General features: G+C 36.3%; 2 protein-coding genes across 7 annotated transcripts in view; both read left to right on the top strand.

Annotated features, from left to right (window-relative positions):
* The window catches only part of LOC105426076 (uncharacterized), a 122,922-nt gene extending 113,530 nt beyond the window's left edge, over window positions 1–9,392 (top strand). For all 5 annotated transcript variants that reach the window (XM_089071021.1, XM_089071020.1, XM_089071018.1 and 2 more), the window contains 2 exons: window positions 1,058–2,272; window positions 2,361–9,392. In XM_089071021.1, the coding sequence (XP_088927147.1) occupies window positions 1,284–2,272; window positions 2,361–3,657 (2,286 nt within the window). In that variant the 5' untranslated portion in view covers window positions 1,058–1,283 and the 3' untranslated portion in view covers window positions 3,658–9,392. The remainder of the gene's footprint in view (window positions 1–1,057; window positions 2,273–2,360) is intronic.
* A 135-nt stretch (window positions 9,393–9,527) lies between these two features.
* LOC148937707 (uncharacterized) lies at window positions 9,528–14,240 on the top strand. Of its 2 annotated transcripts, XM_089071026.1 has the most exons (4): window positions 9,528–11,411; window positions 11,520–11,634; window positions 13,164–13,292; window positions 13,929–14,240. In XM_089071026.1, exons 1-3 carry the CDS (start codon window positions 11,171–11,173, stop codon window positions 13,246–13,248), a joined length of 441 nt encoding a protein of 146 aa, XP_088927152.1. In that variant the 5' UTR covers window positions 9,528–11,170; the 3' UTR covers window positions 13,249–13,292; window positions 13,929–14,240. The 2 variants fall into 2 exon arrangements, with proteins under 2 accessions (XP_088927152.1, XP_088927151.1); XM_089071025.1 differs by having other exon boundaries at window positions 9,528–11,634.
* Window positions 14,241–14,448: the final 208 nt, after the last annotated feature.

Raw genomic sequence — 14,448 nt, 5'->3', positions numbered from 1 at the left:
TTTGCATAAACTGCCAACTTATGCGCATGTCAATTTCCGCTTATACGGAATTTTGTCCAATTACGCAACGATCGCGATTAAACTTAAACAGAAAATTGCAAATAAGTAGAAATGCCCATTCTGTCGATAAAGTTGAAATTATATTCAACACGTGATATTACGTGAACTGTCGAGCCGGTGCGTCAAGATCGTATCCGCATGGTTTGCGTTTTTCAACGTCACTCCCGGCAGCGATTTTAAAGACGTAGAGAAGAAAAAAAATTGCAACTCACGCGGTGGCTTCGACGAGGGTCAGTTGATATTGGATTCGAAACGTACGGGATCGGCAATATCCTTCAGGCCTCTCCCCTTTGCATTCCACGACGGAGAAAGGCTTCCTCTCACCGGGCATCTCCGGGATAAAGCCACGAGAGAGGAGTGGAAGGTTTGCATGCCACGCTGCACGAGCGCGCTCGATATTCCGATATCCTGATATCGGGAGTGTTTCTCCTCACGACATCCTCGCCTCCTCTCCGGGATATACACCCTCTTCATAGAATTTATTATCCGCTCTCAACCTGCGCTCTGTGCACCCTCGCCACCCTCCCTCTCCCCTCACCGCGCTGAAAACCCACCAGGAGATCACCTTACCGAGGATTCGGCAGTTTCCATGCTACGATGGTAACTATTTTTCCGCGGGACATTCCAGACTGAGCCAGCCGAGGATCTCTAATAGTCCTTTCGTTCACGGGAAAATGTTCCTCGGGAGCGAAATCCCGTAATCGATTGTCCTCGGTACTACAAAGCTGATAAAAATTTTACGCGCAAAAATGGCTGTAAAATGGCTCCTAAAACAACTCGCGAGATGCGTCACGACTACGAGTACCATTAAAGTCGAAATATCCAGGATCCGTCGGTTCTAAGTTAATTTTTGAATTAACGGGATTATTTAGTTTCCTATCCTTGTTGAGTTTTTCGCGAATTATTCCGGGCTCGAGATTGTCTACCTGTAACCATTTATCACATCGTAATCCAAAGTGCGCCATAATTCATCGGTTCGTTCATCTTATTGTTGCAGAGATCCGCCTCTCGGTATTTCGCGAGCTGATGACCTCGCAGGCAGTCGCGCGCTCACCTCCGCATCGATTCGATCGAAGCACCGCAGTCTCCCTTCGACAACGCTGAAGGGTCAACGCGTGCGGTGGTGGTGGGTCAGCGAAAAATGCGATAGGAACGGAGGGATACCACCGCGCGAGAGAACGAGGAAGAAAACGGGTGGGTTTATCGTCCGATGAGAGAGCATCATGTGTTCGATCGTACCGATCTGGCGGCGAAGAGTTGCCCTCCTCGGCACGATGTTGCTGCTGCTGTTGTCTTGGGGAATAGGCGCAGCGGAAGGCTGCCCAACTATGTGCGCGTGTAAATGGAAGGGCGGCAAAGAATGGGTGGAGTGCGCGAACCGCGGCCTCAAGGGATTGCCACAGGGCGCGCGAGAGGAGACGCAAGTGCTCGACCTGTCGGGTAATCATCTGGTCAACCTGCCAACGGAATGCTTTCGCGCCCTCGGTTTGATTAACCTCCAGCGGCTCTACCTGGGAAAATCACAAATCAGTCGCATCGCTTCTGAAGCATTCGCCGGACTGGTTGGCCTGGTGGAGCTCGATCTGTCGGAGAACAAGATCGAAGAAGTGCCCACGGACACATTTGCATCTTATCCAAGTTTGATGAGGCTTATACTTAACGGGAATCCGATTAGAGAGATCCGTCAAGGCGCGTTTCTCCGTCTGGTGCACCTGACCAACTTAGAGATTAGCAGGTGCGCGATAGAGGTCATCGAGCAAGGCGCTTTTGAAGGCTTACAGTCATTGGAGTGGCTTCGATTGGACGGCAATCAATTTTCCTACGTGCCCGATCACACTTTGCCTCTGGGAGGAAATCTTAGGGGATTGACTCTTCACAATAATCCGTGGCAATGTAACTGTAGGTTGAGAATAATGCAGGCCTGGCTGAAGGAATCGGCTCCGGCGGCTCCGCAAGAGTCTGAACCCGTTTGCGATTCCCCGGCGAGACTGCACGGCAAACAAATCAAGAGTCTCAAGGTCAACGAATTAGCCTGCCTACCGCGTATCGATCTCCAGGATCATTTGGAAATCTACGAGGGCGGGAATGTCACTCTGAGATGCGACGTTCACGCGGTACCGACTGCCAAGATCACCTGGTGGTTCAACGGAGAACCCTGCGAGCTGCAGCATGAAAATAATTCCCTGACCAGCGGTATTTCTACATTTCCAAGGTAAGCGAAAGTTCTCAATTCTTTTTATCTCAAGGAAAATATCTCTATTTACTTTGTTTCGAACCGCATTTCTTTGGATTTGTTGTAGATATATATATCGGCAACGTGGCGGGACCAACATGAGCAGCACGCTATTTCTCTACTCGGTCGAATCGCTCGACGAGGGCATGTACAGTTGCATCGCGGAGAACAGCGCGGGTTCCGCGGTAGCAAATCTCTCTCTCCGCGTACTCTTCCGCGAGAAATCCACCGTGGAGCCGCCCTCCGATAATCCCGGTTCCGGCTACATGGCCGCGATTGTCGCGGGCGCTCTGGTGGGCACTCTCTTGGCGCTGAGCTGCCTGGTGGGCAGCGTGATATACTGCGCGAGGAAACGACGTCGCGACCGAAAGCGCAATTCGAAGGCATTGGTGACGCAGAGCAAGTCGGTACTGCCAATCACAAAGGATACCACCAGCGGCTCCTGCCGGAAGGGCAACGGTAGCCTGATCGGTAGCCTCGAGCACCAGCAGATGGTCTCGTACACCGAGCGTGAGATAAACCGTGCGGCCACTCTGGAGCGCCGGGAACATACCAGGAACAATCATCTAGATCGGGACGCGTATTCAGTGGCAAGTCCCGTCGCTAAGTACCTTACCGAACCAGATCTAATCAACGAGGTACCCGAGAGCACCGAGGTGGGCTACGGTCAGCTATACGGCCGACATCATCAGCGTGCTGGTGGCGCCGACCGGCAGATTTTAGAATACGACTCGGGCTATCCGCTGCAGCCCGATTTGCGGCCGCCGCCGGTTCTGCCGCAGCTGAGCTACCTGGATCAAGATGGCTATCCGCTCAATTTCGGCCTGCCTAAGATCACTTTCAGCACCGCCAGTACTTTGCCCAGGCTCCGGCAACGTATGACGGAGCCGGGCTCAGCCGCCGCGCCGGCGGCCAGATACTCGCGCGAGGCGGAGTTTCTCGCGAGATCACCGGGATACGATCCGATTCTACCGCGTACCGATGCCAGGTACACCGCCGAAGGTTATCCTTATCCGATACATCAGCATCAGCATCAGCATCAGCATCAACTTCAGCAGCAGCAACAGCAGCCGCAGGCGATACAATCGCCGCCGCCAATTCAACCAGTCGAGCAACCAATTCAGCAACAACTGCCTATTCAATCGCCAATCTCGCCGGTTGCTGTCTTCCCGGAAGTACCATTTATACCATCACCCCCCGCGGCTTACAGAGGCGAAACCACACCGCTGTCACCGCGATCCCTCCTCGGCAAGACCGCTCGCGAGGCCGCGGCCGCGGCTGCTGCGAGAGCGGAGGAGCTTCAACCGCCGAATCACCCGGAGAGTCCCGACGAAGGCTACGTGGGAGACGCTATGGATGTCTGAAAGAATCCGAATCGGTAACGATGAGAGGATTAATCAAGTCTGAGAACCGCAGAAAACATCCTGGATTTACCGTGAATAAGATCGCCGTATCGTTCGCTTCTCGCGAGTCTATTCGGCCTTTATTTATTGCGGATTCACTTGAAAAAAGATTTCTTTGCCGAAAATGCTAAAAATTTCTGAAGGAAATGTTTCAATGATAGAGTGCACACGAAGTGCACTCGTATAAGTATATACATATATATATATATATACACACATAATAAATTTATTATTTATTTAATATATTAATCTTTGTCAAAAAATTTTATTTCAGGATAACGAGTTAATTTTAAAATGATTTTATGTTGCACGAATATTCGAATGTTTTTGAATTACTTAAATCATTTTGCATATATTAATTTGAATAGACATGTTTATCGTCTTTATGCATAAAATTTCTTATATGCCTGTGACGAAATTATAAGTCAAAACAAAAGCCTTATTTTTACTCTTTTTGCTCAATATATTGGTTCAACAAACAGAAGAATGATGTTCATATTTGCATAGAAATTTTCGAGTACTTTTTATCATCTCCTTCCAAGCTTGAAGATTTAAACGAACAACGAGTTATCAGCATCAAGGAGGAAATCTGTCCTCGTCACGCTACCAGATTAATTCACGGAGAATAACAGGGTCCAGGATGTGATTGGCGGAACAGGGCCGCCCGAGACAGCGCGAACAAAGGACTCGTCCTGATGGTGGAGACGTAATAGATTAATCAGAAGGCATGTCTCGAATGTCACTGTGGTGCGCGGTCCTCAGAAATCGGGGAGAGCGACAGAGATGTTCGCTGGAATGCGATGATCTTCGCGTTCGCGTATTCGAAGGAAATCGACTCCGAAAAATTTACACGAATCGCGTTTAAATGCGGAGAGTGCTTTTTCGGACACCAAGATGGCGGCCGGATTTATTTAAACGGCGTGTCGTGCTTGTGAAATACGACGACGTTCTTTGGACGCGGTCCAAGGAGAAACGACGTTCGGTCGCGTTGAAAAGGAACCAAGATGGCGTGACTGATCTTTAAAGTGATAGATAAATGTTTGGCGGACTCGATCGAGTGAAACGCGTCTCATGGACCCTGGAAGGCGCGCTTTCAGCGTCGCGAGTAAAAACGTGACTGGTGCTCAAAGCGGCCCCTCCGACGGGATCCGTTAAGATGCGAATTTAATTAAATTTAATTGTTCATGTTGACCCCGCGACCAACAAAGATCGCGATAAATTGACTGTGGGACGAGCGAGTCGATATGGATATAAAATGATAATAAAAGGAGAGAGAGAAACTGTCCTTTTTAATCATTATATATTACGGATATTTAAGGACTTTATATATTATTTGTTGCGTCTACGATACAATTTCTAAAAATTGTTTTGAAGAATTTTGAATAAATTATTTTTCCCTCGAAAAAAAAATGTATAAAATCTATTGGTATTTTTTTGAACGTATTATGGAAATGATACATTTATTTCGATTATTCTTAGTGGTTCTGAGATTATTCTGATATTGTTTGGCAATATCTATTGAACAGCATTATACTCCACACGTAATACGTGATACGGAATATTCGTGATTCAGAAATCTGCTCAAGTCATTTTTGCACTCTCCCGATAACACTTTGTTTTGAACTTGTAAAATAAATATCGGTTATTTCTATTGAGAACTCGTGGCGTTTCAAGCGGAAACGCAATGTAGCGATTCTGCTGTAGTGATAATAATGTTAACTTGGTGTTTAAGACTGGCGAACTGTGCGAGATTAGAAGGCCGCAATGGCACTCGACCTGATGTACAGAGAGACCGTTGAACATGCAGGATATTCCGAAAATGGTATATACTCCAAAATTAAAATGAGGAATGTCAAAAATAAATTTACTTTGAAAAGAATTTATTAATCTTCTATTAATAATATTTAATAATATTTTTTAATTAATAATATTTTTTTTCGCAAAAGTTAGAAAAATTAATATTTCAGGAAACATGAAATTTAAAAATTCTAATATCGCATTTTATTGTATTGTATTTAGAAAATAAAAACTTTTGTTTTACTTATATATATATATATATAATTTTTCTCTATTATCATAATTAGACTACTTATTTTGCTGAAGAAAATTTTGCAAGTTAATTTCAACTCCTTGAAATGTATAGTATATGTCCTTTTTGGAACGCCCTGTATATCTATATACATATGCGTATATATAAATATATAAATATATAAATATATAAATATATATATATATATATATATATATATATATATATATACATACATACACAAGACACGGATATATACATATTATATGGCGCGAACACTAAATACTAAATTGATTGATCTAATTATTTTTTAAAAATATCTTCGGGATTACGATTCGAGCTGGCTTCGTCCTCTCAAACAGTCGATCGATCTATAATACTAATAGGTATGAAATTATGCAGAAAAGCTAAGTGTAATATTTATACAAGTTTGTGAATTTGAACAATTCAGAAAAGCGCTGATGAGTTGATGACGAATTATCATAACTGCGAGGTGACGGATGTCGAACGAAAGAATGCGCCCCCAGAAAGCGCCGAGTCCTGGAGGGTCCTTTCATCGTCAGAAGTACCCGACGACGAGGAAACTGGTTTCCTTTTCGTTGCCGTAATCACGACGCGATTCACAGATGAACAGTGTTTGCCTTCCAGTCTGGCGACTCGCAAGGATATAGAATCCTGCCTGTGTCCTTTAAGCTTCGCCGTCGAGGTAACTCGAAATTTGTCTTCGCCTTCGAGTTTCGTATATAACAATATTTCATCTGGTTCCGGGGCAAGTAATTTATTTACATTTTAAGAAATTTCAAGCAAAATGAGAATTATTTGAAATAAGAAGTGAAGAGAAAATCTTTAGTGTGGAAATTAAAAAAAATTGTTTATTTTAGTCAGTTTAAATTTAATACTTTAAATTACATTATAATTTAATAAACATTTGTACAAGCAAATTAATAAAACTATTTTAGATAACACATAATCGAAATTAAAATCGAAATTTATTATTATTTTTTTCTATAGGAAGTTTATAGCACAATTTTGTTAGGACTCACGAATAATAATTACATTTGATTATGTATTTTTGTAGTTGTCGACTTTCGAAATTTGAGTTATATTGAGTTGTAGAAGCGAACGCAATTTTACGCAGTGACAAAATTCTGCAAAGGGAGTTCTGCATTCATCATTTCATTTAATTAGAACTTTTTAAACGAACTTGCTAACGAGAATAACTTCCATGCGCGCGGTCAATTTGGCGAATTTCGATTAATTTGCTGTGAATGGGCAAGCCATTAGGCTGTGTTTTCGATAAAAATGCAGCAAAAATGTGGCAACCGTTAACCTTTACGAACGTTTAATTAAATACAAATTTGATAAAAATTGTTCGAACTTTCAAGGAATCTAAAAAGGAAAAAAATTTGGAAAAAAATTTTTGCATATTACATTAATTTTCTTTTTCAATTTCTCAATATCTTTATTTCATACTTATTGTTAGAAGAGAAAAGAAGAAGGGTGATTTATGAGACATTATCCAGATATTCAAATATCGCGTTTTAAACGTTGAGAAGTGTTTCGGAAATTAAATAATTAGAAAACGCACGCCGTTTCATTTAATCTCTATTTTCTTAAAGAACCATCTTAAAGGACTTCCTTAAAAGACCTCGCCTGCGGTTTGAATAAATAACATCGTTAAATCGAGTTAAATTACACGAGGAAATGCAATGTACTTCCTTGAGGAGAGCCTTTTAAAAATAATTATTTCACTTCGTACATTAAAAAGATTAGGAATGGGTGATTTTATACGTTAACACATTTTTTTAAAGAGATCTGATTTTTTGAGATCGTATTTTTTATAGGTAAAATTTTTTCATGAACCTCTCTACGTGCTTCATGCATATTTATTCGCATCGATTAAAATCTAGCGAGAAAGAAAAATAAAAATCCAACACATTCGAAACAATTCCTCTTTTGCGAAAAAATCTAAACTAGAAAGTTTGACTCTTTTTAGTTCCTACTTCGACGCTGTGCTTTTAGCTATTCATTTTTTCGTAGGTAAAAATTTATCATCGCAATCTGTCGCTTCCTTCGTGTGTATTTGTTTCCATCGAATTGACGAACGACGAGCGGTTAAACGTGGGAACAGGAAAAACACTAGCAAAGTTTAACGATGTTGCTCACAGGCGATATTGCATTTGCTGCTTTGCGGCTCGTCTGAGTTAAATGCATTCCTCTTTTTCCCATTCGATCCGTTTTTTTCTTTAGTTCTTATTTATCCCTTCTCATTCGCGCGCGTGCGCGCGCGCGCTAATTATAACCACCGCGAGTTTGCTTCGTAACGATCTCACCTTTTTTTGTGGAAACGCGACGGAAAGCTTTTACGGATTTTCCTCGAGAATCCGCGGAGACACACGGATACACTTTTCGAAATATGTATTTCATAAGAGGAAATTATACGAACGGGATTATCATTTCGTAGCGACAATTCTCGATTGTTTCAATGACTTTCGCGACTTTTAATATTTTCGATGCAGATGGGAAAGCTACGGAGGAACAAAATTCCGCTCTGATAAATCGGTCAAATTAAATTTCGCAAGGAAATCATACGCGCGGAATTTCATCGTATAAAGGCTTAGCGTCCCGAGATCGGTCGTGAATATTAATCGGCTTTCCTCTCGCCGATTCGCGCAGTGAAACATTCGCGCCAGGGAAAATCTCGCGAGGAAGGCAACCCGTCCTATTAACTTCCCTTGCATTCACAACGCGCTGCTACGATGCTTTCCGGTAAATGTAATCACACGTCGATGCATTAATCAGCCGCCCGACGAAACTCACGGTAACTCTATCCGTCAGATATGCACGTCAGTTAGAAGTTAAGGGCAGCGGCGGCGGAACGGCAGGATTTCTCGCTTAAATGGAAAACGTCCCTCCAGGGACTATCGAAAATTATTATTCGTTGTATTTAGATATCTGTGAATTTTACAGTGATTTTTAATTTTGTTGGCTCCTAAAAATGTTTTTCTTGAAAAGTCAAGCGGTATTTGGAACAAAAACGGAGAGACAAACCGTACCGTTAAGTCACCCTGTTCGTTCGTTTTTCTTACAGCGTGTCTTCGAAGAAAAATATTACAAATGTAGAATTCATGAATTTTCATGTCGCAAGATCGATCAGGACGAAAGAGTGTGCGAGATAAAAGATGGTGAAAGACGAGAGAGAGAGAGAGAGAGAGAGAGAGAGAGAGGGGAAAATAACATTAAGTATAGACGAGAAAATGAGGGCCAAAGCCACATTCGAATCGATCTTCTTCGAATCCACTCATCCTGCCACTCCGCCTCCCGCCCCTCTACGTAAACCACCCTCCTTTTCTCGACCGTAAAACTCCCGCGAAGAGTTACGACTCTCCGACGCTCGCAGACACAATCTTGCATATACGGACAGGCGCACATACACTCGTTTACGTACTTACTTACACATACAAACACACAAATACATACACTGATACACACGCACACAGTTTCAGGTACACACGATGTTCCGAACGATTGAGCAATACGATTTGTATTACCGTGTATAACGTAATGTATTCGATTCTGCACATGTCGTATGTACTTTGGATGTAGCGAAGGATTTTTCACGACTGATATGAGATTAAAGGAATAAAGATAGCTTTTGTATTAAAAATCTTGTACATTTTTTTTCTTTCTGCGCGTTTTTTCACGTGCCACGTTCCCGTTTCCCGTTTCCGCTACACCTCGTTACATCATGTGGAAGGATTACGTAAACGTTCCTTCGTAAGTAATTCCGGTCACCAAGTATCATGGCGACATCAAATTACAAAAAGTATAAGTTTGTTTTTTAGATGTTTACATTGATGTACTATAAAGAATATCGCGACGTATAGAGTGCCATTTTAGCCAATCTAGCAGAATTTTATTAATAATAAATTGTACGTAAATATTCTATATTATTTTTTTAAGTCTTATAATTAATTGAAATCAAACAATTAATTTTCTCTTGTAAATTTTAATAGTAATAGAAAGTAATAGTAATAGTAAATCTAAATAACTTTCGAAAAATGCGACTGGAAGATAACTAGAACAAATGCAAGTAAAAAATACTATTAAATATTCGATCGAGATGAAAGCCTATAATTTATGGGTAAACAGGAGATTAGAAGATTATAAAAGTAAAGATATGGCATTACAATAATAGAGACAATAATGCAACTTTTAAATTTAACAATTTTATGACATTTATTACACAATGCTAGAATATATTCGTAAAATAAGATATCAGATATAAAAGTATTTTAATATTGATGTATTTTTGTTGTCAATACTTAATTTGAAATCTCATATTATTATTGCTATTTATAACATACGTTGTAAGTAGAATTTAATAATTAGAATTATATATGAAAAGACATTTGCTTACATACATTATTTTATTTTATTCAAAACATATGTTCTTTTATTATTTAACGTCTAAATAATTAAGTATTATTCGAGGATGTTTACATCCAAATGGAAACATTAAATAATAATTATGTTTTATATATGCTTTGTATCTAATCAATATAGATAACAAAGACAAAATTTATATCTAAATTATTTGTGAAATTTTATCAAGAAAGTCTCTCTGTGGCTCCGGTCAAATAACAATTTTTATAAAAGTGATTAGCCGATCCGATTATGAGATTTAAATTTTCCTGCATATATTATTAAGTTATTGCGGCTATGAATTCTGCGTACAGAATAATTTTTTAGTAAATACAGAGATACAGCGATACATTTAACAGTAATATTTAAAATTCTAATTAGACAATGAAATATCTTTTTGAGTGATAAGATACGATCGCCCAGCGTTACGCGTGTTCACGATTGTTAAGAGTAGAATAAGATATTTAAGTGTGATATGTAAACGATAGACATTCGATTATAATGCAAAACCTTCAAAATATTTCGCTGCACTTTTAATAACCGCGAATGCGATTAATGATAAACGATAGTATTTTATTGTGCCTTTGTATTTGCCAATGACCAGTGCGGGCATATATTTATTTTAATATTTTTAATAATTAATAACTCTTTTACTAATTTAAAAAATTGCAAAATAGTACAGATGTTTTTTGCTCGATTTAATTCGATTTAACTCCGGAGAGATATACCAATTAATTGTGAAATACCTTGTATTAATGTTTATACTTGAGCAAAGATTCATGTCTTTCTTTGACTTTTACAAAATGGTTTTGCTAAATATTTGGCCTGACATAGTTGATACAATTGGTAACGCGTACTATGTGATACCGACCGGATGTAATGGACGCACAAAACGTAAGTTCAGGATCTGGAAACATTTGAAAACAGAAGATAATAAAATAAAATGTAAAAAGTGTAGTTCAGTTTATCATAATCGCTTTGTAAAGGATCGGATAAAGGCGCACTTATACGATAAGTATAATGATATCTAATGATGAAGAAATATGGAAAATGAGACATTTTGAGCCTAATTCGGTCTGGCGAAATTTTACAAAAGACAAATCGTTCAGTGCGAAATGCAATCTTTGTGGGTCTGTACTATCTCATGCATATGACAAAGAAAAATTAGAAAAGCACTTTTTCAATTGTCATAGAGAAGAAACAATAAAGCTTCAAAATGAAATTAAAAATTTCTCTCAACATTTTACGCTCGATGAAAATGGTAAAACAATACATTGCTCTCATTGTAATGAAAATTTAAGTATATTTCTCGGAAGGAAAGATTTAAGCGATCATTTACTCGTAATTCCTAACATAAGTCTACCTTCAGAAATGGCTACAGATGAAGAAAATAAGACCGATGTAGCAATTCAAGTGACAACTGAAGATGAAAATGTTGGTACAAGTTCACAACAAGATGTTACACTTTTACAAGCTATAGAAAGGTAAAACCAATTATAAAATATAATAATGGTCAATGCTCCAAATATTATTTTCATTTTTCGCATAATTTATATACGAATAATTAAAAACTTTAGCCTTTACTGAATGTATGATAAAAAGTCTCGATAATTAAAAATTTTTATAAATATATAACAATATGAAGAATTAAGTACGGTAAAAATTGCTGCGAATAATTATTTACAATGTTATAGTTTAGAAAAAGTTATATAAAAAGTCAAATGTTTTTATTTTATTTATCTTTGTATCATTTTAGGAGAACAATCTCTCAAGTTAAATTAAATTTTAGAATAACGTTACCTACAGTGATTTCAAAATGATAAAGTGTGACAAAGAAAATCACAATATTATATTTTTATGAGTCGAAGTCTATGGCTTATTATATTGGCCAATCTTGATTTTGAATAACATTACTTTAAAATTCCAACTTTGGAATTTGACGAAAAATAAGAGTTTTTATTCCTGAAGATGACTCAGAGATTCTCAAAGAGAGAAATCATTTTTTTATATATCTCTCATATTATAATATATTATTAATAATTATTAATGCGCATTTCTTACCACACTTGACACATGTTTGCTATTTATTTATAACTGTTTTTATGTAGCTTATTTTTTATTTGTCAAAGCATTTATTTAAAGTATAGTCAGATATTTAATATTTATATTTTAATGAAATATTCTAACACATAGATATAACAAATGTACATCAGAATCAAATATTCTGATTTAATCAAATAAAATTCGATACTATACAGATCTAAATCTATAAGATTCGAATCGGAAAATTTAGAATCTAATAGATTTAATAGATTGAATACAAATCAGAAACAATAACAATCTCATAAAATCGTATTTTCTCTTAATAAATAAAATAATGCAGCCATATTATTGAAATTTGAAATGTTGTCTTATCAAATTTGTTTTTTTATTTTGAATTGTCACTGTACTTATGATAAAATAGATATACAATGTAGTCAATTATTTTTTCGTTCTTACAGAAAATTGTCTATTGATTTATAATTATATTTTTATTTATTTGACATGTACTATGGTTACATTATCAAGCCGTAGAATGTATATTATCAATTTTATTTTACACGTATATTATTTAAAATGACTTTATATCATATAACCAATATTATTATTAGAATATAGAACTTTTTTTATTATTTATATATTAGAATTCAACCTGATAATAATAAAAAGTTGTTATTAATTAAAAATTAAGTTTCAATAATTCTACTTGATTTAATTGAAAATAAAAAAAATCTCGATTTGCACATGTCTAATAATAAATGAAATATTTTCGGTTTACTACCAATAAGGTTTTGTGTGTGTGTGTGTGTGTGTGTGTGTGTGTGTGTGTGTGTGTGTGTGTGTGGTGTGTGTGTGTGTGTGTGTGTGTGTGTGTGTGTGGTGTATGGTGTGTAAATTCACACATAATATGTATTATAAGACTATTTATAATATATTAATATTAATTATTTTTTTAATATTAATTATTTTACAGATCACCGAACAGTCCAGATCCACTTTGTGAATATTCATTCGAAACAAGTGAATATTCGTTCGAAATACCTTTTGAACAATATTAATACATTATATAACTCTTTTAGATTTGACATCTTAACAACTTACAGTAAGTAAAAAAATATACATCCGACAAGTAATTATTATTTTTATTTACAATATTTTTTAAGAATTATATTATAAGAATTTTAGTATTACAGACAAATAATGTGTTATGGTTACTAATGCATGTACTTCTAATGAATTTAGAATTTTGTTTGTTATTGGCAAATATAGGAATTTCACTCATATTAACCAGTTATCTATTTATCTATTTGTATCTTCTTCAATTAATTAGTGATTTGTTTTTTAAATGTTAAGATAATGTATTCAGTTCAATTACAAAAGTTTACGTAGATATATTGAATATATTGAATAATCAAATATTTTATTTTAAATTTAATATTTAGATATATTGAAATATAAGTCAATATTCAGTAAATCGAAAAAATTATATTTAAAATTTAATATTGACATTTCTTTAAACTTTACAGTAATTATTCTAAAAACGGATGTAAAACTAATACAGTTATTTATTTGGCAATGTTTATAAATGTATGTTTATGAAATGTCTTAATTTAATTACTCTCTTTTTAAGAGGTGACTCATTTTCGTAAAATTCTGACTTATACTCGTTTGCCTACACGTTATGTACATAATTAAACGAATTTAAATAAAATATTTCTTTACATTTATTTAATTACAGATCAGAAAATATTTTAATGTCAAAAAACAGAGGTAACGGAAATCTTGAAATGAATATTGAAAAGGAAATATCAAATAATAATATATTTTCTTAAAGAAACTGTTATAACAAGGGGAAAGGACACATTTGGAGACTAAATACGTGATATTTATCTTACATTTGTCAAACTATTTTATATGTTAGACATTAATTTTCTTACGTAAAATTTCTTAATCGTTTCGATGATTATTTAGTAATTTTTCAAATATTGATAAGTATACAGATATCTTTTATAAATTGAAACTATAAATTAATATACAGAAATAAGATAAAGTATTTTATTTATTGATAATAATTATATAATATAATCAGTATCATGAATTAAATATCGCCAGATATTTAACAATTTATATAAAATTTTATATATTTGGATAAATTAATGTTAAATTTCAGAATTTATTTATTAATTCATATGTATTATTTATCCTATTAGTCCTTCAAGTCATTATAAAAGTTATTAAAATAAATTTTATTTATATTA

The sequence above is a fragment of the Pogonomyrmex barbatus genome, unplaced genomic scaffold, assembly GCF_055798465.1.
Source record: "Pogonomyrmex barbatus isolate J1 unplaced genomic scaffold, ASM5579846v1 scaffold11, whole genome shotgun sequence".
Lineage (NCBI taxonomy): Eukaryota > Metazoa > Arthropoda > Insecta > Hymenoptera > Formicidae > Pogonomyrmex > Pogonomyrmex barbatus.
Note: the sequence above shows the minus strand (reverse complement) of the source record. Positions and strands in the feature narration are given on the sequence as shown.

Excerpts from the sequence above, each read along its gene's own strand:
- LOC148937707 (XM_089071025.1), top strand. The coding sequence starts at position 11,171 with ATGATATCTAATGATGAAGAAATATGGAAAATGAGACATTTTGAGCCT. Across the intron at positions 11,635-13,163 it reads CTTTTACAAGCTATAGAAAG|ATCACCGAACAGTCCAGATC; the intron begins GTAAAACCAATT and ends ATTATTTTACAG.